Source organism: Monodelphis domestica, chromosome 3 (genome assembly GCF_027887165.1).
Source record: "Monodelphis domestica isolate mMonDom1 chromosome 3, mMonDom1.pri, whole genome shotgun sequence".
NCBI lineage: Eukaryota > Metazoa > Chordata > Mammalia > Didelphimorphia > Didelphidae > Monodelphis > Monodelphis domestica.
In genome coordinates, this window is record NC_077229.1 from 504,605,376 (window position 1) to 504,631,400 (window position 26,025).

Sequence of the window (26,025 nt, forward strand, 5' to 3'; positions counted from 1 at the left end):
CTTCCTTTCACATTATTGTTATGGATCTAAGTCTTAAGTAGGATTTTTGTAAAATAGTTTTGTATATTACATATTTGAGTACAGGATTTGATATTTAGGAATTGAAGGAAAAAGGTGTAAAAATTACAATGCAAGTCTTCAGTTGTTTTTTTAAAGGACACTGGGTCTCACTATCTCACCCATGCTGTGGATTCATGCAGGGGCTATTAACCACCCGTCCCATACCCAACCCATTCCTCCCCCTGCCCATGTCTCCTGCCCTACCCCCTCAGCCTTAGCTCCTTCCCCTACCCATGCCTTCTAAGCCCATGTCCCTCCCCCTACCCATGCATCCTATGCTGCCCCCTCAGCCCATGCCCCCCCACCCATGCTTCCTACCCTACCCCCTCAGCCCATGTCCCTCCCCCTATCCATGCCTCCTACCCTGCCCCCTCAGTCCTAGCTCCTACCCCTGCCTGTCATGCTTCCACCCCCAACCCCCTTGGCCTAGCTACCCCACCCATCCATGCTACCTACCCTGCCCACACTATTTTAACCCCCATACTTTTAACCATCCCACCCCTTCCTCTTCTCTTATCTACCCCATTGAAAACAGAGCAAGAAGCCTAGAAACAGGAACACTAGATGATTCAGATAGAAGTTTATTTCTGTTGTTAAGGGAAGTACCTACTTTTAATAAAAATGGGGACTTGATATCTATAAGACACGATACACCTTTTAATCCTGAAGATTTAAATAAATTCAAGGAAGATCTTCCATCATTTGAGGAAGAACCAATATTAATTATGAAAAAATTGGAGAACATATTCAAAACTTTTGACCCCACTTGGATAGATGTTGAAAATTTGTTAGAAGAATTTCTGACAAAAAGAGAGAAAAATGTCATCTCTCTGGCTAATCAGAAGTGAGGTAAAGGAGCACACCATTGGCAAACTGAAAATCCACACTGGAACCCCAATGTTGAACTAGATCACACAAAACTAAACCAAGCAAGAGAATCATTATTGACAGCCATGAGAGTTTGCTCTAATAGACCTGAAAAATGGTCAAAATTTGAAAAAACCCGACAAGAAATTGATTAGTCCTTCTCCCAGTTTATGGACAGACTTACTGACTTGGGAAATACATATATGGACCTTGATATGTCCAGAGAAAGGGACATTAGACAAATACGCAGGCAATTCATTAAGAATTGTTGTTCAGTGGTAAAAGACTACTTTAAAACTAGTTGTCCTGATTGGGACTCTATGGACCTCAAAGGCAACAATTTATACGGACTCTAGATATGCTTTTGGCATTTGTCACTCAGTTGGGATGCTATGGCTCCAGAGAGGATGTTTGACCTCAGCTGGAAAATCCATAGCTAATGCAGAAATTATTAATGAAGTTCTTTCTGCTCTCAAACTGCATCAAGCCCTAGCTGTAGTTCATTGCTCTGCCCATAGAGGTGGCACTGACCCTGTCTCTAGGGGAAATGACCAGGCAGATACTGCTGCAAAGCTAGCAGCCATAGAAAGGTCTGAATTAATTTTAACATTAACAACCACTGATGATTTAAATTTATCACTTTCCTATAATGAAAAGGAAGTGGGAAAATGGAAACAAAAATTCAAAGCAAAAAAAGATTAATGGAGTATGGGTGTCATCTGAAGGAAAACCCCTGCTCCCTAGAAGTTTCTATCACCAAATTTGCCAATCTGTTCATAAAAATTGTCACATTGGTACCCAGGGCATTGTGAACTCTGTTAAGAGAGTATGGATACTCCCTGGTATAACTGCCATAGCATCTAAAGTGTGTTCAGCCTGCTCTACCTGTCAAGCATATAACCAACACACCTTTCGTGGCAAAGCCTTTGGTGGGCGTCCTCTGGCTTACACACCTTTCGAGCACCTGCGGATAGATTTCATAACAATGCCAATGGCTGGACAATATAAATTTTGTCTAGTCATAGTAGACAAACTGACCAGATGGCCAGAAGCATTTCCTACAGCCCGAGCCACAGTGGCTTTTATTGCTAAGGTGCTTTTAAAAGAGATTATTCCTCACTTTGGCCTGCCAGCACTTATTGATTCAGATAGAGGAAGTCATTTTACTGATTTTGATCTAAATCATATATATTCTTGCTTGGGGATAACTCCCAAATTCCATGTTCCATATCATCCCCAGAGCTCAGGCAAAATTCAAAGAATGAACAGAGAACTCAAAAGTATGATTGGCAAATTATGCACTGAGACACATTTAAAATGGCCTAAAATTCTCTCTCTGGCATTATTTTATCTTAGAAGCAGGCCCAGGGGAGACCTACACATCTCACAATTTGAGATGCTTTTTGGACATCCACCTAAGCCTTTCCTCCCTGGCATATACATCACTATTAGGGGAAGATACTACTATTGCTTCCTATATACAGGAATTACAGCACAAACTGTATGAACTACATGAATCTGGAGCTGTACTAAAAGCCAGACTACTAGACTTTTTATTTAATGATCTGAACCCAGGAGACAAGGTTTATATAAAGAAGTTTCAGTGTACTGGAGCAACTCAGCCTTCCTGGGAATGGTCATTCCAAATATTGTTAACTACTCCAACATCTATAAAAATTGGAGAGAAGGACTCTTGGATTCATTGCTCACATGTAAAGAGAACATCTTCTATTGAAACTGATCGACTGTATCCTATACATGCATTGGAGATAATAATCTAATAACAAGTGGAAGCTGTTTTTAACACATTGACTTCCTGGTTTTTTCTCTTTTTCTCCTTATTTTTATTATTGCTTTTATTTTGATTAAAATGCTTGATTTTTCCCTTTTCTCATTTCTATGTACTTAAGGTATATACAATCAATATTGCTTTTTTATTCTACAATAATATAAGTTTAAAATATATATACTTGCTATAATATTAATGCATACCCAAACAGCTTTAGACTCGGGAACCTGCCATTTATTGGTAATTGTTACGGGACTGTGATTAATGGTTGTTTCTGATTCTAGGAAACAGGATCAAAAAGGAGCACAGACTTAACCTGAATAGTGCCAAAAAGAGCACACTGGTCAAAAAACAGAAACCAATCCAGATAGAATTGATGCACTTCTAAGCCAATACAAAGGACTTGAACCTAGTGTGAGACTCGAGGTTGCAACGCTTGACATACGTTAAAACGTATGCCTTCCTTGTATACATACTCTTTGTGAAAATACTTACAGACAAGTACCAAAGTTTGGCTATCATCCTGGCTCCCTCTATCCCTGAGAATGAAGGTAAAATCAGACCAGGGAATGCCATTTCCCTATCAAAATAAAAATCTGGTCCTTTTTTCTTTCCTATAGTATGGCAACTAGGGGGCATCTGGGTAGCTCAGTGGATTGAGAGTCAGGCCTAGAGATGGGAGGTCCTAAGTTCAAATCTGTCCTAAGACACTTCCCAGCTGTGTGACCTTGGGCAAGTCACTTGACCCCCATTGCCTAGCCCTTACCACTCTTCTGCCTTGGAGCCAATACACAGTATTGACTCCAAGACTGAAGGTAAGGGTTTAAAAAAAAAAAGGGGGTATATGGGGTGTTCAGGGAGGGGTAGTATCTCTGGTATCTCTGGTATAGAGGGCTTGTCATGCCCTCCTAGGGCAACTCTCCAGCCTCTGACCCCCACCTGACACCCAGCTCTCACTTGTGGCTCCCAATAGCTGCTAGCATGCGGCAGCAGCCACACCCCGGGCAACGGCTTCGACAGGCTGGCTAAACCTTGTGAGGGTAGCCATTGGGTTGTCAACCCGGTGAACCAGGGCTTTGCTCACCCAGCATGTGAAGACTGCTTCGGCAGAACAGGCAGAAGAAACCAATAAGAAGGTTCAATGGCTGAGATGGCGACGCAGCAAAGCACTGTGGAGTGCTATGGGCGTGTTGGAGCACAAAAGACAACACAGCCATCCAATGCAGCTGAGGAAGTCTCCAGGCGTAACAATTTTTCATGACACTTGGACCCAGGCTTCCAACGCCGAGAGAGTGGGACTGTCTCTGTGCATCGACTTTTCCACTTAAATCTCCTTCACGCACAAGTATCTTTGTGCACACTCATCTATCCTAACCCCATCCACCCTCTTCAAGACCTGCGGCGATGGGGGAGTGGCGACGCAACAGTTGGAGGTGACCACTGGCAGTTGTAGTCACAATCCTGCACATAGGCGGCCCACGGACCAGTGGTCGCTCGGCCCTGTAGGGCAGCAGGGACTTTCGGCAGCATCCTGGGCGACTGAGCAGCCCTCTCTAGGACAGCACTGCTCACCCTAATTAAGGGAGAGGACTAGAAAAGGTGTCCCAAACATTGCCTGCCCTACAAACACACAGTCAGCACACCGCGGCTGGCGTGTCATCCCTTTAAGTGGTCGAAACCAAAAAATTTTTCCCCGTAAGAACTGGCGTCCCATGCCCCATGTGCCACAAACTTTGTGCCTCAGTCTTTGGACTTCAAAGCCACATGAGGGTACATCAATAGATGATAATGCACAAAGACAATTGTCATTCTTGGTCACCGAGAGACTACCACTAGTATGGCAACTTCCTGAAGCCTTGGCTGCAAATGGGTAAGTGAAATATTACTGCATTCTGTCCTACAGACTTGAGTGATTAGAAACTACTTTAATTGGACCCTAATACAAGGGTCTGTTAGAAATTTATTCTTGCTTACTCAAAATTTTGTATACAGATTTTTGATATTTTGATACTGATTTTGAATTCTTCCTTTAAAATTTTTTTTTATTTTTCTTCCATTATTTTTTTGCTTTTGTCTTATTTTTGGGTTTTTTTTGTTTATTCTTTTGATAATTGACTCACATGCCTCATAACTAAACCTTGCATCCTGAACTGAACTGGGTGTTTCTCAACACCTTCTTCAGTGAGGATTATATTTTCATAAAATCCAAGATTTAAATTTTTTTGTTCGAGAAAGATCTTCAGGGAAGAAGCTTGCTAACTATTAAAAACCAGAGAATGAACTGTTTGCAGAAAGATACCAAAACCCTTACATTACAGGAAGATCCAAAATGAACCATGGGGTGCGGTTGATTGAACTGAAAGTTGACTGAACATTTATTTTGAATGTACACTCTTATGCCAAAAGGGGACTGCCCCCTAATTGGTTTTTGTCAATGCTCCCAGCAAAACATTGGTTTTGCTGTCTCTCTCTCTCTTCTATTTCCCCCTTATCTCTAACTATTTTAGTTTTCCTCTTAGAAAGTAAAATGTTGTATACACCTGCCGTTAGACATTTTTGGGGTTTAGGACACTTATGTTTAGTGATCAACTGGGGAGACTAGTCCCCCAATCATCATCAGGGGGATTGTGGTTTTGAGATTTTCCCCATCTTGCTTAGTCTAGCACCCAGGAATGTACACACCCACACTACACTGGCATGTGCTAGCAAATGACAAATCAGAAACAACTGACTGTCCCCTGGGCTGTCCTAAGCCAAGATTGAGACACCACTGGCACATGTGAGACACAGGAAGTGATGTAGAGAACTGCCTTTGGAGTTCTCTTCACTTCCTATGGAGAGGGCTGGGTGCCAGTTCGATCCTGGAACTCGGGCCTGGAGGAGCTCCCTCAGACAGCTTCCTTGAGATGGTCACGTGGTGAGTGATAGGACTGACTCCCTATTCGCTTGGCTCTCAGGGGAAGACTGCCCTTGGCCAAGGCTTTGAACTCATTCCTGGCTCACCCTGAGTCAGAGCAGTTTAAATTACCTCTCTCTCCCCACCCCCTCTCTTTCTTAATTCTTCCCTCCAGAGTATTGTAGTTGAATCACCATAATGTTCCATTCTGACTTGAGTGTTTCATTTAGGATTTAAAAAATTAAATCCTTGGCGACCAATAATTTTTACATTCAGTCTCAACCCAAAATTTACCCCTTACAACCAGCATTGAGATTTTCTTTAACTTTCTTGATTTTGCAGTAATATAAGTTTATAATATATTTGCTATAATGTCAATGCATACCCAAAACACTTTAGACTATAAAAATGATGGCACTGATTGTTTAAAAAAAAGAATTATGGGACTTTGCTTAATGATTGTCTGATTCCAGGACAAGAGAATACAAAAAGAGTCATTTCACAGTGCCAAAGAAGTACAAAGCTAAACTGCATAGCAACTATTGAGCACAAGGTCAAAGAGACCAACCAATCCCAATGGGATTCATGAAAATTTTGAGCCAAGACAAGAGGATTTGAAATTGTTTGGGGTTCAAGGTTGTGGCTGTTTAACATGTGTTAAAGGCAGGTTTTCTTTGTCCCACATTCTAACAAGTATCTCAAATTTGGCTCCTACCTGGCTCCTATAATCTAGTCCCCTTTCTGTCTTTTCATGGTGTGGCAAACTTTCTATAGTCCTAGCTACTGATTGGGTAAATGCATAATTGCTTAAATCATTTTAATTGGGCCTTGATTCAAGGGCCTTGATTCAAGGACCCATTATGGATTTATTTTTCCTTTACTTAGTATTGTTACACATAAGACTGTGATAATCTATATTTCATCCAGAATTTATTTTTTATTTGAATTTTTTAATATTTTTTATTTCTCTTGCCAATTGATTCATATACCTCATAACTCACCCGTGAATACCTAAGTGATCCCTGTGTTTTTCAACACCCTCTTCAGGGGGGAATGTATTATTATTATTTTAAATTGAAAATTTTAAATTCTTTTTGAGAGTAATTTTAGGTTAAGAAGCATGAGACCTCTCCAAATCCAGAAAAAGAACTCATCTTAGAAGGCATCATGAAGATGCCTCTATAGACCAAAAGCTACATCAAGAAGATCCAGAATGAACTTTGGGTGTGGTTGATTGAACTGACGGTTGACTGAACATTCAATTTGAATGTATACTCCTATGCCAAAAGGGCACTGCCGCCTAACTGGTTTTTTGTCAATGCACCTAGCAATTATTGGTTTTGTTCTCTTTTCCTCTTATCCTCAAATAACTGCAATTTCAAATTTCGTATGTTTACAAGTGTGAATTTTAGATTTTCTACAGCCTGATTAGTTTTTTAAAATCCTAACAAACAGGAATGTAAACACCCCTACTTAAGGATTAAATGTTGAGAAGGTGTGGCCTATGACAGGACATGTGTTAGCAAGTGACAAATAAGAAACAACTGACAGACCCCCTGGCCTGTCCTAAGTCAAGCTTAATGTACCATTGGTACATGTGAGACGCAGGAAGTGATATAAAATAAAAGAGTCTATATATTTCGTGAATCTTGCTCTCTCCGCTCTTTGGCCGCGGAGGCGTTGAGCTCTGAGTCTCTCTCTGGGTCTTTCGTGGAGACGTTGGCCCTGGCTCTTTGTGCTGGGAGGTGTTTTGGTGTCTTAGCGTGCCTGCAGCTCTTGTTCAGGTTTGGCAGTGGGCGTCCTTGGTGAGGTGACTAGGAAAAACTCAGTAGTGTGGGTCAGGTGAGGCGTCTTCCCTGAGCTCTCTCAGAGTTTAGGCTGATTCCTTTTTCTTTCCTTTACCTTTCCAAAAACACTATCCACTTAAGAAGCCGGGCTAGTTTTTATCTTCTGAGGAGGCCTCGTGCCTGAGTTCTCTGAACTCCCCTTGGCTTAGGCTAAGCCAGAGATATCTTATACCCCTTTCCCTCTCTCTTCTTCTTAATTCCTTCCCTCTATATTAATTAAACCACCATAAAATTCCCACACTGACTTGAGTATTTTTATTGGGATTGAATTAAATACCTTGCGACCATTAGTATAATATATTAGTCAAAACCCCTAAATTTACCCCTTACACAAGACCCACTGGAGAGACTAGTCTTCTGTGGGTCTCAGGGGGAAATTTATGATTGAAAATCCATTACCCTAAAAAAAAGAACTACATATCCCAAGAGCCCACTGACTTCCTGTCATTACGTACTCCATGTAGAAAGAGGATAAAGGATTAAGGGCATGGGCTTTGGAGGCTCCCTCTCTCTGATGTACAATCAGCATTGATGGTGGTGAATGGGGTTGACTAAAAAATGGCTAACCAGCCATGGGCACGTGGTCTTTATTTTGTATCTTCTTTATTTCTTGATTTCTAATGATCATTAATAAATCTCTTAAAATATAATATTATTATTGAGATTTAATTTTAACTTTTGCAGTCTCTGGGTCAAAGGTGTAGTGGTCCCTTCCAAAAGTGAAATATTTCGTTTTTAATTTAGTTAATGAAGCCCATTCTATTTCTCTTAAACACATTGAAGTTACTCAGCAACTTCTTCTCTTAGAAGTCTCTTCTAAGAGGCAACTGAGAGCAACCTTGTGGGTCATAGAGTTCTATATACAAAGGACTCCCCATTATAGGAAAATTGCTGAGCCCCTTATAGCTCTGACTAAAAATTCATTCCCTGAACCCCCCCACCCCCCAGTTAGATTTCCAGCACCTGCCATCTCTCATAAAATTAAAATAGGTCATTCTGTCTGCCCCTACTCTAGGAATTCCAGACTATGATCTCTCTCCCCTTTAGAAAACTATGATTTAGTTCTCTACACTGACAGTTCTTCTTTTATGAGAGAATGCAGCTACAGTAGTTTCAAATCATGATACTATCTAGATAGCTTCATTACCTTCAAATTTTCACACTCCGAGTGCTGAATTGATGACTGTTGAGATGTTTTAGATTCAGAGATATTTTCTAACTTCTGCTGGCAAGGTCATTACAAATACAGAAATCATTAAAGAATTCCTATCTGCTCTTCAGGTACCTGCTCCCTGGCTACTGTTCATTGTTCTCACCATTCCTAATACTCAAAACCTAATAGTGACACTAACTAGGCTGTGATAGGAGGGACTGGTCCTGTCTTTAGGGGAGATCAGTAGACAGACAATGCAGCTAAGCTTGTAGCCTTAGAAATACCTGAGTGAATTTTGACTGTGACATTTAATTATGAATCAGATTTCTCTCTGTCTTATAATGAACCAGAAGTGGAAAAGTAGAAACAGAGATTTAAAGCACAGAAGATTAATGGGGTTTAGGTATTCTTCAGAAGGAAAACTCTACTTTCCAAAAGCTTCTGGCCACTTTAGTATTCAGGAAATTCTGAATTCCATTAAAAGAGTTTGGGTGGCCCCAAGTATTATCAATATGGGGTGGGGGTGGGGGAGCGCACATACCATATTGCATTTTTTGTTTTTTATCCCTTCTCCTGATGCCTATCCATATCCAAATAGGACATACTAGACACCAAGGCAAGGCCATTGGACCTTCTGGATGCTGGGTCTGTCACCAGCTCCATAGGAGCTCTATTTTACCACAGGCAACAATTCTAGTCCCTATGAATGAGATTTTGCCACAACTTCAAAGATTGTCAAATAAGCCATTTGCCCCTCTTGTTTTTGTTATATGCCACATCACGTGTGACAGGTGGAACTCATCTACCTGATCATAACTGCTATTGTTAGTCTTTGAGAATTCCATAGATTCTCAAATCTCGATTGAATTTAATATATTCTCCAAGATAACTTTCAGATATATGGGATGACCATTTACCCACCTTTGACTTGTGTATTAAGAGAGATAAAGGATTTTAGGGTAACAGATATATGGGTGACAATGGAAGTGCAACCTCACTATTCCATTCCCTACCACAATATTTATCTAAGTTAAGACATGCCTTAATAGGATAAAGGATAGGCCATATGAATACATATCCTTTGAAACTATTATTACCTCATCATGGATGAAGACAGATTTACCATATTTATAAAGTACTTTAACACCTTAAAGCTTTATATGAATGTTGGTTATTATTAGAGAAGCAATATTCTAGAGAAGCAACAGTCCAAAAAATACTAAACCAGTTGTTACAGGTCTAAAACTCTAGGTAAATCTCTGCTATTAATTGGCTATGTGGTTTTGAACAAGTCATATATTATTCTCTATAAGTTTTCTCATCTACAAAAATGAATAGTCAAGACAAGATATTTTCTAAGGTTCCTATTAGTTCTTGAATCTTATGTTTCTATTTAAAGATTTATGTTGGTAGAACAACAAAATTTTAAGTATTAATTATTACTTGGAAAAATGGTGAATTTGTACACTAAACTTATTTATTTGCTTGCTTGATACCTTAGATATAAACATTATATGTAATATCTAATAATAAATAGGAGGTACCAAATCCTACACTAAGGTTAAAAAAAAAAAGAAGAAGATACAGAAACCAGGCCATCAGCTAGATATGTAATTAGAGGCAAAGTTAGGAATACAAGTGAGGCTCCCTTGCCTTTTGTTCTCTAACATATAAACAGTAGTTTTTAGTAATATAACAAATACTGACCCTAACAGCACTCTCAATAGCTCTTCTGCTTTCCAAAGAATGAGAAATATACATTAATAGAATGACAATCATAAAGTTAAGAAAGTTTTGTTAATATTCTCATATCTTAGGAGAGTCAATGTAATAGTAAACAAAAGAGCCTTGGACCCAAAGGAACTAAGAGGCCTTAGTTCAAAACCTAACAGTGACACTAACTGGGCTGTGAAAATGGGTAATTTCCTTAGTTTCTCAGTCTAATTTCCCCCTCAACAAAATGGTATACTAATAACTATAGTATCGACATACTTCACAAAAATCTTGAGGATCAAATGTGATAATTGTGTAGAATACTATCCATCAACTATCATTGTTTTTAAAAATATTAACCTATGACAGCATTACATACCTCTATCAACTTAATGCAGTAATAGACCAAAAATAGAAAGTCAGCTCCTTGGAACATACAGAGACATAGGAAACAATTAATAAATTATTTAATTACTGATGATAGCTAATTTGCTTTTTTATTAACTTGTCCTTATTATGAAACACCAACTAAAACAAGCATTTCTTTATAAATAGTATGCCCCCAAAAGAATGATTGTGAAAAAATGAATATCTATTACATATAGTTTGCTTTTCTTCTTCAAAATATAATGAATTCAGAGCATCCTACTTGTGATTCTTTCTAGTCTTTTATACACTTCTATTCACTTGTAAATGTTTCAATAAATGTCTTTTCTTTCACTTCTTTTTCCTTTCTTTTTTTGGCTATCATATCTCAATCTTGCCCCATCCCACCACCACAGAAGAAAAGAAAAACAAAATCCTTAAAGCAAACATAAAGAATCAATTAAACAAATTTTTGATGCTGACCATGTACAAAAATGTATGTCTTCCTCTGCTAATTCCCCTTTTAAATTTTTAATTTTAAGATTATTACATTTCAAGAAAACTAACATTTAAGGGAATTTAGTTAGTAGAATGTTCTGTTCCATCTTAAATACCAGATAATTCTAAAGTATTTGTTTTATAAATACAAGTACAGGACATTTAACAAGCTAGTTATACTGTTTCAAAAAAATGCAAAAGGACAATCATGTTTCAGAACTAAGATTTGACAATTTAACATTTCTTATTTTCCCCCAAAATAGTTAGTAGATCACTTATTACAGGAACAAAGAGCAATATAACTTAAATACTGGATATGAATAATCTTATGCTGAAAATAACAGGGGGAAAAAAAGAAATGGAGATAGCTATTCTTTCAAACAATGTTTCTGAGGCTCAAAAAACTTGGTTTCCTTGGTCTTCCCCCTTAACAGGGTCTTAGAGAGATGCTACAGAAAATTAGATGATCTACCATCAGATTACTAAAGCAATCTTAACCTATGATACAAAATTTTATAGTCAATGTGATAAAATGTTATCTAGAGAGCTTTTTAAAAGTAAAGAAAAAATTTTTATATCTAGAAATGTTATTCACTTACATCATAAAAGAGCTTCCGGTCAGCAGCCAGCCTTTTGGACGCCAGAGTCTTAGTGACATGATAGAATGTAAGCAATGCTCTGTGCTGACGAAGATCATCTTGGACTTTCACAGATTCTATAAGAGTGGGAATCAGTTCTGGCCATTGTCTGGGACAATCCAATCTAGCAACTTTTGCAATCAGCACTGCAATCTGAGTTGCAATCTATTTTAAAAATTACCAGAAAAAATGAATATAGTCAATTAGATATTAAAAATTGAATTTTTATTAAGAACAGAGAAATAATATTATCTTTATTCCAATAATGTTCTTTAATTTCCAATAATACCTTTGCTGTTGGCTATGCAGTCAAAAAAATGAGATATGCTTTCACTAAAGTATTGTTTATCACTTATGAATTTCATTTAGAGGACATTAAATACTAGGCAGCAGTAATGCTATGTTACTTTGAGATTTGGAAATGTTCTTTTTTATTTTTTAGCATTGAGAATAAATTCTTTTTAAAGTAATTCTATAACGTCATTTAAGACATGATACGCTGACTTTTGTACCAAGAACAGGACTCACAGGCAAGAAAAAAAGCTCTACACTGAGATGGGACTTAGTAAAGATACGCAATAAGAATTAACATGGCTGAATGATGTTCAGAATTTATTTCCAAATTGTCAAATCATTAAAATAAAACTATATGCTTATGAAGTAAAATATATGACTTAAAGGTATTTAATTGCTCACTGAGGCATTCCTTAAAAAAAAAAAAAGGTTAACGTTAACCATGAAGCATGAACTGAACCCTTCAAAAAATATTTCGTGAGATTAGGTCATTAGTAGGCAATATGACTTGATATTTTTTAAATAAACCAAAATGAATCACAATCTTTAAACTGTATTTTCATGACAAAAACTCAATGTAACCTGATGTTGTTATATATACTTTAAATTTCTCTTTTCAAGAGCAGCTATTTCTTTTAGATTCTGCTTTAAATGACAAAAAAATCAATTATTTCCTTATAAAATAATGATTTATCAGCAACCATTTCTTGACTAACCTGATTTACTGGCTCATTGAAATTAGTAATGAGTCCTGCCCGCAATGTGGCTTTTTCTTCCTCTGAAAGAGCACTGTTAAAAAAAGAGAGAGAGATGTATTTATTCTTATTCAATAATACTAAAATAGAATGTATAAATCTGTATTTGCAGTTTTATGGCATTTAATAACTTAATTTACACATATGCTCTCCACAGGTGTTCATATCTTTGCAAAATAAAATGAATATCTTAATTATTTATTTACAGAGGTATAATAAAAAGTATAGTCAATCAACAATCATTTAGTAGGTGCCTACTATGTGCCTTTTAAAAAGCAGCTAAGTAGACAAAGCACCAGGCCTAGATTTTAAAAGCCCTGAGTTCAAATCTGACCTCACAGTTAACTAGCTATATGTTCCTGATTAAATCACTTAGCCTCTATTTGCCTTAATCCCCTGGAAAAGTAATGAAAAAAACTTTCCACTAACTATCTTTGCCAAGAAAACCCCATACAGGGTCAAAAAGAATAGGATATGACCAAACAATAACGCTATGTGCCAAGCACCACACTATGTGCTGACACCTTGAGATTAATTTTTGTTGATGTTACTATAGGTACAAACTCTCCTAACTTTATTGAAGCATATATATTTCCTAAAGTTAACTTTTAAGGGGAATTTATGAAAAGCAAATCTTACTTTCCCCAATAAATCCTAATAAATGATCTGTATAAAGAACACTAGCCTTACTAACAAAGCACTGTGCATAAATCTCAGCAACTACTTCCTCTCTCTGGACATCAGTTTCCTCATTGAAAATAACTGCTGGGCAAGATTTCAAAGGTCCAAAGCAATTTAATATTCCATGTATCGAAAACTATTTTCTTTTTTAAAAACCCTTACTTTCTCTTCTAAGTGACAACTCTAAGACAGAAGGGCAAAGATTAAATAAAATGGGTGAAGTGACTGAACCAGGGTCACAAAGCTAGGAAGTATATGAGGTCAGATTTAAACCCAGCTTCTCCTGACTCCAGGCCTGGTGCTCTATCCACTGTGCCACTTAGCTGCCCCAAAACAACCTTTATTCCAACTGTCAATTTATAGCAAATTTGACCATTTTCATACAAAAGATCCTTCCTTCCTGCTTAAAAAACCTATAATCCTCAAAAACTTGACTCTTTACCCTAAATTTTGATTCCCCTGCGCTCCCAATTTTCGACAATGTACCTAAAGAATGAGCCATGCAATCGAAAATCGAATGTTCTACCGTTATATAACTTGCTTCGACAAACATCATAAAAAAAGAGTTGAAACATTAAATAGTAAGAGTGAAGGCCAATGCTAAGTATTCTAATAGAAGAGTTTTTAAAAGCTTACTCTAAAATTTGCATTATTTTCAAACTTCTTCCTTCACTCTATGCATTACCTTGTGCCTTAATGTGACTTCATTTGAATGCAAATACTATCTTATACCATAATAATATTTTCAAAAAATATTCACAATTCTAATTAAGGCCAAAATAAAATTCTTACAGCAACGTTAACAGGAATCTAAGCACAATTTATGACAAGTCTTTTGTTATCATTAGTCAGTGCTGCACGTTGTGGAAGTGAGAAATTGGGAATGGTTTGCAGTGGAGCTGGAGTCTGCTGACCTGTCATTCAAACAAGAACATTCTCTTTGGAATGTGACCAGGAGAGACTATTGGAGGGAGGATCTGACAACTGAAGTCTGGAGTCTCTCTGCTTTGGAGGCAGAAAGAAGAAGGATCTCTTTGCTTTTGAGACAGAAAGAAAGGACAAAAGTCCAACTCTCTCTGATTTCTCTGCTGTGATACAGTGACTGAACTTTCAGACCTATTAATTCATTTTCCCAATTTGAACTATATTCCCCCATCCCTCAACCTAGCAATTATCCTAGTGTCAGGGAAACCCTAAACCCTCTTTCCTTGCATTTCCCTATCTTCCCCTTCTTCCCTAATAAACCCCTTATTTAATCTTAGAGAAGAGAAAGAATATTTTATTTGAGACATCATAAAACTCACCCTGAGTCGATTTAGAAAGACCAACAGAAGAAGCAATTAAAAGGGGAGGGAAGAAGGAAGGGAGAAGCCCCGATCTTAAGTTATCATTTATCATTCAAATAATCCCTTATTACAATTTTTATCTATCTCTCACAAAATACATTATGACTCAAAACAGAAAATAAACAAGAAATAAAAGCATTATTGAATTCAATCATGGGGGGATCCAGCAATTGTGAAAGCTATCATGAAAAGAAATAAAACTTAAGGTAATTGATCCTATGCTTTTTTACAGAATCCTCATTCTTTAAAAAAATTTTAAAAGGATTTTGTCTTACTAAAAATATAAAATATATAAAATTCATAAACCCTTATGAAACTCAATCTACAAATTGAAACAATGGTTTTTAATTGACAAAGGAAGTCCAAATATGAGACTAATAGCAAAATTTTCCCCTTAAAAGAATGTCATTCCAACTTCTATCTTTAACATATACTAAATGTATTAGCATTTTTGGAATTAAAAACTTTTCCAATTAACAGTAACACTTTATCTGAGATTTTTTAAGTTAAAAAAGATTCTGCTATTTATAATTCTGCATTCTGAGGACCATTTGAAATACACCTGAAATTGAAAACATATCCCATGTTTCAAGAAAGTGACTCAAAAGGAGCTAAGCAACCCATCCACCTACAATCCAAACAGAAAAGACTAATAAGAAACATGAAACAGATGAAGTGGACGAAAAATTATTTTAGGTAACAATTCATATCCAATGACCAGTTCCTAAAATTACCAAAAACTTTAAAATTAACTCAATCAGAAAATGAGATTAATCTGTTACCAAACATGCAATCATATTGAACTTTAATGATCATTTTAAAGATACTTTTTGTTTCCTCAATAACCATCAAGGACATGTTTTATAAAGACTTAAATATTTAAAGACAGTTTATTTTAAACAGACATATACAACTAAGCATAACTGCTTATAAAAGCAAAACATTTTATAAATAATCTGTTATGTGACCACACTGACATCTACTGGGGAAATAAAGAAACATCAACATACTATGCAAAATTCTAGACATTTCCAATTGTACACATTTCCAGCTCATGTCTACTCTGCCTTTTAGTTGGAAGTCTTTTTGTTTCACCTTTTGGTATATTATATTATAATATTTATTCCCTTTTGGAGGAATATCAACATAGTCTGTCATGATCCTGTTTACATAATACTTAAACTCTTTCTAAGTGTAATATTTTTTCTTTGACTTGAAAGTTCTTGATTTTGACTGACATTACTAGATATTTTCAATTTGGAGTTTCTTTCTCTCAGGAATGATTGCTGAATGCTTTCTATTTTCACTTTGTCCTCTGGCTCTAACAGATCTGAACACTAGATATTTCGTGAAATATGGCACCTAGATTTCTTTGTTTGATTATGGTTTTCAGAGTGTCCAATGTTGAAATTTTCCTTTTTCAACTTGTTTTCCAAGTCACTCGGAAAATTGTTTTTCACTGTTTCAAAGACAGATAAATACTTAATGTTTATCTAATTTTTCAATTTTTGAATGAATTTAATTTAATATTTCAAATATTGTACAATAAGACTACAAATAATTAAAATAAGTTGATTCAACCAACATATCTGTTGTAAAATAATTAATATGAAGGCTAAAGGAAGATATGGGAAAAAATAATATGAACTAATATAAAATATTGTAAGCAGAAATAGGAAAATAAGTTACTCGAAGTGACTATAATGATGTAAATTGTAAGAATAACAAAGGCTAAATGCAATGTACTTATGTAGTCAAGCTTGGCCATGAAGAAAAAATATAAAGATGCACATTGTATCTGTGTTGAAACTCCACTGATGTGTTGGTTAGTCCTGATGAGCTGTCTGGGGTTTTTTTAATTATTCTTTGTTATAATGGATGGTTCCCCCTAGGTGGGGGAGAGGTATTGAAATATTTAGAAATAAAAGTAATGTTTTCTTAAAAAGACATCAATAAAAAGCTAAAGACTCAACTACTACAGAAATGCTTCCAAAAACACTTCAACATATTGTTTCTATGATTTTTCTAGGTTCCTGATACCTCATAATACTCGACAAAAAGATTTAATAAAATTGCCTCATACACAACTTTTACTTTGTATCTAAGCAACATTTCAGTGGCCATAAAGAACTGTTTTAATTGTATGGTATTTTCAAAAAGGGCATAAAAAACAAAGTTAATCAATAGCTAATAAAGAACTTACATTTGTTTGTTGGTTTTATAAGGATTCTGCCTATAAAGATTAAAAACATGGAAATTTTTCTATTTATTCTGTACCTTCTAAATAGATAAAAACTTTCAATGTTATGATACATTACAGTCAACATTTAATTCCCCTCTTCCAAAAAAAAGAAAGAAACTTACTGAGGTGCTACACGTCTCCAATAGCGATCAATTCCATTTTTAAAATACAACACAGCTAGCCACCTTACATTTATATCCAGAGTATGGTTTGTAAAAATATTCTGTAAGTAACAATGGGCAATATTAAAATAGGTTAAAAAAAAAGAAAAAGCTATTATACCTGTAACACTCATAATTAAAGATGGGAGAAATAAAAATTACATAAATTTATTTTCTGCAAAATAACTATCACCTTTTTATTTTTATATTCTACATTTCTTAAATGACACAGAAAAGAAAGCACGACACTAAGATACTCAATGGTATTAAAAGTAAAGGCTAGGATTCTGAAGCATCACAGCATTTGGGTTCTTTGAAGTATTTTGTTCACTTTTTTTTTTTTTCAATCAAGGAAAGTTCATCTTCTCTCCTGGCTACCCACCCATTTCTTACAAATTATAAAGAGACCAAAATAGATTCCTATATTGATTATATTAAAAAAAAAATCTCTCAAATTTGTATGCTGAATCCATCCCCTCTCACTAGAATCACAGTTGGTCACTGCATTGAGTTTATAAATCTCTCAAAACTCTTTGTTTTCCCAATACCGTTATTATGGTATAAAGTGTTCTCCTAGTTCAGCTCACTTCACTCTTCAGTTCATACAAGGCCTCTCAGGTTTTTTAAAACCATCCCCTTCCTCATTTCTTAAGAGCACAATTGGAATCCATCACACTCATATTCTATAACTTGTTCAGCATTCCCCAACTGATGGGCACTCTTAGTTTCCAGATCTTTGCAACCATAAAAAGAACTACTAAAAATATTTTTGTCCATATGGGTTCTTTTCTTCTTCTTTAATCACTTTTATATCTGCTTAGTACTGTTATCACCGAGAGTACATGTTTTAATATTACATTAAGTTCAAAACTGAAAACTTTTAAAATCACCTTTTTAAAAGAATCAAAATGAATTTATTGAGTTTGCTATTTTAACAGACATCTGATCACTGGATTGATATTATTAAATAATTCCTTATTCCACTTGCCATACAGAGCATTTCTACTTCTTTAAGAGTAGAACAACTTGTTATTAGCACCTCCTTCAAAAGAGACTAAACAATGAAATTTAAGTGTATTTTTCCATAGAAGACCAAATAAAGAATAAATATCCCTGCAAACACCAAAGTACCCAAAAAATAATACAGAGAATCACGAAGTGTTTTCAGATGAAAATGTCATATAACACTCTGAAGCAGCTATATCCAAACCTAGCACTTTCATCCTAGGAAGTTAATTCCAGTTGTACTCCAGTACTAGGTACTCAGTACCTAATGAATATTTTTTTTTAAACCCTTACCTTCCATCTTATTGACTCCAAGGCAGAAGAGTGGTATGGCCTAGGCAATGGGGGTCAAGTGACTTGCCCAGGGTCACACAGCTGGGAAGTATCTGAGGCCAGATTTGAACCTAGGACCTCCTGTCTCTAGGTCTGGCTCTCAATCCACTGATTTACCCAGTTGCCACCCTAATGAATATTTTTAAAAATGGATTGAGAAAAGATTCTTGGTACATTTCTAAAGATCAGTATTATTAATTCAAATACTTAGACTGGCCCAGGATCAAAGCCAACCCAAAAGCCAAGCTTGGACCTGAAACTACTTCCTAAGAACAGTCCAAAAGTCAGTTGTACTTAAATCTTATGGTTTATCTCAATCCAGATTAAAACTCTCAGTATCTGACTAACTAAACTTCCAAGAGTAACAATATAAATGACATGGAGAAATGAGCATGTGCACTCTGGGCCATAACAGGAAGAAAAGGAACTGTCAAACAAAGTTGACACTACTGGAAAAAAAGGAAGAACCACTAAAAAACTAGTAAAAATTCACAAGTAAAATGCAAAGGAGTCTGGAAAACATGCCACATGAGAAACAATGAAAGAAACAGGTACACATATCCTAAAGTATAGAAATTTAGGAGTGGCCATAGACATATTCTATGTAAGAATAAAATCTGATCTCCATTCTACCACTTGCTACATGTATGACCTCAAGCAAGTCACTACATTCTCCCCAAATAGAAAAGAGGTATGGGATTAAATTTTCTCAATGGCCAGTCAATCACCATGTTCTAGGATTTTGCTGGACATAAAGAATACAAATTCCAACTTACCAACAACACTGAATAAAAGCCTGGCTGTGTCTCCCACTGTTTTAGCTGTTCTTCAGCCGGTTTTAACACTGCAGTATCTTGGCTGGTAGCCTGAGTTAAGACGTGAAGAACAATAGTGCTGGCACTATTGAGATCCATGGAAACCTGTTAATGATATTGTAAATACTTTAGAGTACATTATACACAGGAAAAGAATTAACAAAAATGTCAATAGGAGTGAAAAGAAAGCTTTAAAAATGAGTCACTTTAAAGGATCAAAATACTCAAGAGCAATTATAATAAAATGTAAATGATACAATTTTAAGGATTTACTTCTATTTTTAAAAAGATATGACTACACTTCATAATCAAATAGCAATTACATCATAGTTTAGTCAAATTTGAAGATACAGATAAATAACTAGTAGACTGCATCACCACTGGTTCAGGACAATCCAGTGGCTCAGGTCTGGGATTAGAATGAATTGAGGTGCTCATGGACCATAAAATACAATAAAAACAACCTTTACATTCTGTATTCAAATAAAATGGCACTATGGTCCACCTTGGAATATTCCACAATCATTAGCAACAGTTATCAAAATGAACTAATTTGAACCAGTTTACTTTTGCTTATAACTGCCCATCCCCACTTGAGCAAGAAGAATTCCACTAAAATCCACCAGAGCACCAACTTCTCATAGGTCTTTTATTTCTCAAGGAGCAACAATTTCAAAACATAATTCAAGCCCAAACACCAATCCCCTACTCTCCAACCAGAACCCAAAAAAGGATTCCCTGCCCCGATGAAGAAAATTAGCCCAATCTATATAATATAGATAGCTCTCCTAATCTGTTATTGTTATTTAGATCCTGTCTGACTCTTTGTGACTCCATTTTGGTTTTTCTTGACAAAAATACAGTAGTGGTTTGCCATTTCCTTCTCAATTCTGTTTATAGATAAGGAAGGGAGACAAATTGGTCTGAGGCCAGATTTGAATTCCAGAAGATGAGTCCTTCTGACTTCAAGCCCAGCACACTGGACCAGCTGCCTCAAACTTTTGTGAAACTGCTTTCCAAAAAAAAAAAAAATACTATGAGCTCAAATTCAACAAGAATGTTTAATTCTTATGAGGTAGGAATATCTGATAAAAACTTAAAGGCTAAGACAATATACACAATAATTACAAGTAAACAAAACTCTAAAAGGAAGTGAAATTTTTATTGTAATGACCAATCTTGAAACAGAAATCAGAAAACAAATTAATGAAATATTTGAGTGATATCTGAGATCTTGGTACATAAGAGGGCAAAATTCAGGTACTTGATTTCAAGTTTCCTCCAACTAAAAATGGTTGCTTATTTCTGCTGAGTTTGTTTAACACTATTTTTACTTTGTCATAAGATTGGGTCAAAATTCTGGAAGGATCAAGAGAGAATATACAAAAGTGATGTTATAAAAATGAAAGGTATCAAAAATTCTACAAATGATAAAATTTTCAAAGCTGTCTAATTTGTAAATAATTATAAAGTTGCCCAATTCTAAAAGTTACAGATTTTCTAAAATAATAATAATCAGCAGATCTGAATTTCCTTTAAAAAAGGGTAAATTGAACATACAACTAAACTTTGTAAAATAGGTTGTTATAATGGTTAGTCACCAATAAAAAAATTCTAGTTAACTGATATTATATGCTTCATTATGTGATTTATGTGTTTCAATTAATTTTTGGAATAAATTTACTAAATATTACTGAGGAAGATTCAGAAATTTTCTTTATTGTCTATTTCCAAACCTGCACTTTCAGTTCATTCAACTTCACTCATTAAGCAAATATTTATTGAATATTTAGAATATATCAAACATAGAGAGCCTCTCAAGTCTCTTTACCAAAACAAAAAATTTATTCTTAGTCTAGCGATATATTTATTTTTCCTTTATAGGAAAGAATGAATTAACCTGCAGTGCTGCCTGGTGGAAGTAAAAATATTTTGAGTTTTTTTTTTAAATATACAAAATCACAATTTTTTCAGGTAAACAAAACACTTTCTGAGGATCACATGACTATTAGAGATGAAGAAAAATGTTTAGTATAAGAAAAAGAAGTTTCTGAGGTGAAAAGAAACATAAGAAAATGAAAATAGGCTAAATCAATGGTTCTCAAAGTTGGGGGTCCTGAATACCCTTTGACAAAAAGGCCAAAACTATTTACAAAATACTAAGACATCACTTATCTACATTTCCAATTATATATCTGTAGGAGAGCCAGTTTTTCCTTATAATTGAACCAAAACATCATAACAAACACAAATATGAGAATTCTGCTGACATTTGCAAAAAAAAAATAAAACAAGCCTATTCTATTTTTTGTTATTTTGGAAAATAGTTGTCATTAAAATGGAACATATGTTAACAAGTAATCATTGTTCATCATTGTAATTTTAAATTAATTTTAACATTTATAAGTTTCTATTTCTAACATGGTAAATATTGACATATTAAATACAGAAACAAAATTCACTATTTATTCTCAAGGGCACGAAGGGGACCTTGATAATTTTTAATACTGTAAGGGGTCCTAGGACCAAAAAGTTTGAGAATTGCAGTTTTTTTGTATTTATTAGGAAAAGACAAAATAACAGAAGGATCTTGAAGATACTTGGAAACATACATTTGGAAGTTTCAATATGTTAATTTAAGTTAATTATAATTATGAGTAATAATATTAGTTAAAACACATTAACATACTTACCCTGAAATGAATATCAAAACAATCTGTGATTTAAGAAGGATATATATATTATCCTCATTTTAAAGATGAGGAAACAAGTTCAGTGCCTTGTTTAAGGTCAAAGAATTATTAAGTCGTGGAGAATCCAGGCCTCCAGACAGATCAGCTACTTCTCATATAATAAATGAGGGAAAGGATAGATGTTGCAATGACATAGTAACAATGCCTTAATTTTCATTTTGCAAATATCACTGGGCTTAGAGTCAAGTAAGGCTTGAGTTCAAATCCAGCCTCAGACACTTACCAGCTGTGTGATTCTGGGCAAGACATTTAATCTGTTAGCTTTATTCTTCTAGAAAAGGAAATCACACAAACCACTCCAGTAGAGTCATGAAGGATGTAATACATGACCTCAATAACAATATAAATACATAGAAGGCAATCAGGAAATCAGGAGACATAAGGAAAGAGAAATTTGTTTGGCGAGCCTGTAAAATTTAACAAGATGGCAATCACACAGTAGGAAGAATATTGGCTTTGGGGTGGACCCAAATTAGAATTCTGGCTTTGCTACTACTTCATTACTTTAAACAAATTACCACCCTTTCTGGGTCTCAGTTTTTCCATATGTAAAATGAGGGTATTGAACTAGATCTCTAAGGTGCTCCCAGGTCTAAATACATGAGCCTATCAACTGTCAGAAAAGCAGTCCGGCTTTCATAGTCCTTTTTTTAGTTTCCATCCTCCTAAATTTTCCTACAGCTTCGCTGTTGACCAGTCCACTTCCTAGAAGATGCTCTCTTTAGTTTTAAGACATTACATCAGTTCTCCCCCTGCCAGGGTGTTGTGTCTCGTTTTCTAAATTTTCCAATCCCTTGCTTAAGGAAAATATCTCTCTCTATGCATACTCTTCCCCTGGCCCTTTTGTAATTTCATTCATTCCTGCATTTTCAACTACTGCTGCAATCTAAGGTGAACCAAAATGAACCAGTTTATCTGTCAGTTTATATCTCACTTAATATTTGTGATAAGAATAGTATACATTTACCTTTTTATTCTAAAGGTGTTTAGATGATACAGTACATATATCCATCTGTGTGTTTGTGTGAAACGTAAGAAGCAACATGGCATCAGGGATAGAAAACTACCTATATATTTCAGAGCAGAGACCAAGCAGAACTGCCAGAAGAAGCCCCTCAAAGGAAACTCCCCATGACAAGAAGTCACAAATGCAGTTCCTAAGTGTTAAATGTAATCAACTAGATCAAGCCAAATCAGTCAATTGCACAAATGATATGCAATATGCAATTTGTATATCACACAAATAATGTTTTTTTGTACTAAAAAACATAAAATCCATTCCAGGCTCATGGGCTATACAAGAAAAAAAAAAAGAAAGCCACCATAATTTGCTGATCCTGAACTAGATTAAGGGTAGCTAAGTAGTAGAATGAATAGAGTGCTGGGCCTAAAATCAGGAAGACTCAACTTCCTGAGTTAAAATCCAGGCTCAGGCATGTAATAGCTGTGAGATTCTAGGCAAGTCACTTCATCCTGTTTGCTTCAGTTTCCTCATCTGTAAAATGAGCAGAAGGAAATGGCCCACCATTTCAGTATCTTTGCCAAGAAAACACCAAATGGGGTCAAAAAGAGTCAGACGCCACTGGAATGACCAAATGACAATGAAAGAACCATATTATCAAATTTCTTCAATGCAAGAAATCATCTCCTAATTTGGTTTTTATTTCCACATAATACCCATGGTATTCAATAAATTATCTTGACTTGTCAAAACAGAGACGTGAAAATTACCTTGCAGAAAATATTAATTCCTTCAAACCAATCACTTATAGCATAGTTTTAATAACATTCCCAAATGAGATACATAAAGAGAGGGCTGAGTATAAAAATTTATGAATGATATAATGTTTATTTCCCTTAAGGTTTTTTTAAGGATTAAAAAAAAATTTTAATGCACGACAACAGTACACAAGAACTAGACCACCAAACTATGTACAGCAAAGTAATTTTTGAGGGAATAGTGCTGCTTAAAAGGGGTGGAGGTGGCAATGAGAAAACTTTCCAACATACCAGAATGTTTTTAATAATGATTTTCTACTCCATGCAACATTTGATTGCACATTTGACTTCATAACTCCCTAATTTCAGATTTTCAAAACTTTTTGGTCTCAGAATTCCTTTATACTTTTTTAAATATCAATTTTATTTTCAGTTCCACATTCTCTCACTTCTCTATCCACTGAAAAGATAAGAAATATAAAACTAATTAAAAATACGAAGTAATACAAATCAGATTTCTGCCATGTCCTCCCCTCCAAAAAAAAAAGCAATAAAAATAGAGTAAATCTACTTTTATCACTTGATTGAGTGATATCACTTGATATCTAGATGGCTAGTATTTTTCAACATGAGTCTTCTGAAATTATGGTTGGTCATTGTGTTGATCAATTACCAAGTCCTTTTATAGCTTATTATCTTTATAGTATTTCTTTTTACATTATGCCATGTAAATAAGTTCTGGTTCTGCTCAATTCATTTTGCATCAGTTCATAGCCTTCCCAGGTTTTTCTGAAACCAGAACCTTCATCATTAGAGCACAACAGTATTCCATCATATTCATTTCCTATAGGTTATTCAGCCATTCCCCAACTGATGGGTGTCCCCTCAGTTTCTAATTCTTTGCCATCACAAAAAAAGCTGCTATAAATATTTTGTACCTATGGATCCTGGATCCTTTCCCTCTTTCTTTGATCTCTTTGGGGTACTGTGACACAGGCTGACACTAAAGAAAAAGTGCCAGGCTGAAGAGTGGGTGAAACTCATTACCTCGATGGGGGAGGGGTCAGGAGTTGGGAATCTTGAAGAGAAGACTCTGGCTGGTAGAAGAGTGGGGCTCTCGGTCTTGAAAAGCCAAAGACAGAAGGTAGAAAAAAGACTTTCTCCTGAGGGTTACCCAATTTTCCTGCTGGTGACTGAAAATCCTTCCCCCAACACTTCCCAATTGAAGGGACTTCTGAAGAGAAACCTGAGTAGACTTTACCTCAGGTCCTGTTGCCCAGGGGTAAGTCGACCTGACTTTCTTTCAGGGGGCTCAGGCTGCCAAGGCCTGAGTTTCCCCCAAACTTGAGGAGGGGAAAGGGTTTAGACAGAGACAGGGACCCCCTTTTCCCATTCTTCCCTTTCCCATCCTTCTTTTGTATTACCTTGAGTTGACATCAAAATAGTTATCTTTTCCCCAAGCTGAGTGTGAGTGAGCAGATCAAGGGGTGACCCTTTGTTCTCAAGTAGTGGAGGGGTAACAAGAGAGACAAGAGCGAATTAGGGAGAGTAGCTTTAGTTAAGGAGGGAAACCGCCTCTCCTCTCTCTGAGCCAACCCTAAACATCAGCTGTCTCCCTATGCCCCACTTTGAGAAGGGGGGGGTCTCCACTCTTTCCCCCTCTGGATACTGAAAGGCCAACCCCCCCTTTGTTACAAATTAACCCCTCCCCTTTTTTTAAACCCTTACCTTCTGTCTTGGAGTCAATACTGTGTATTGGCTCCAAGGTAGAAGAATGGTAAGAGCTGGGCAATAGGGGTTAAGTGACTTGCCAAGGATCACACAGCTGGGAAGTGTCTGAGGCCAGGTTTGAACCCAGAACCTCCCGTCTTTAGGCCTGACTCTCAATCCACTGAGCCACCTAGCTGCCGCCTTAACTCCCCTTTTTAATACAGTATAGAAGTAGTAGTGATATATGCACAATGGAAATAGATCTTGATCAGTAACACATGTAAAACCCAGTAAAACTGTGCATCAGCTAAAGGAGGGGGTGGGGAGAGGAGAGGGAAAGAACATGATTCTTGTAACCATGGAAAAATACTCTACATTAATTAA

General features: G+C 35.9%; 1 protein-coding gene across 1 annotated transcript in view; it reads right to left on the reverse strand.

The window, feature by feature from the left end:
* Positions 1-26,025, reverse strand: part of IPO11 (importin 11) — a 197,492-nt gene that overhangs the window by 153,103 nt on the left and 18,364 nt on the right. The window contains exons 2-5 of the mRNA XM_007486378.3: positions 19,421-19,564; positions 17,268-17,368; positions 12,838-12,910; positions 11,789-11,992 (exon numbers count right to left, since the gene is read on the reverse strand). Of these exons, the coding sequence (XP_007486440.1) occupies positions 11,789-11,992; positions 12,838-12,910; positions 17,268-17,368; positions 19,421-19,558 (516 nt within the window). The 5' untranslated portion in view covers positions 19,559-19,564. The remainder of the gene's footprint in view (positions 1-11,788; positions 11,993-12,837; positions 12,911-17,267; positions 17,369-19,420; positions 19,565-26,025) is intronic.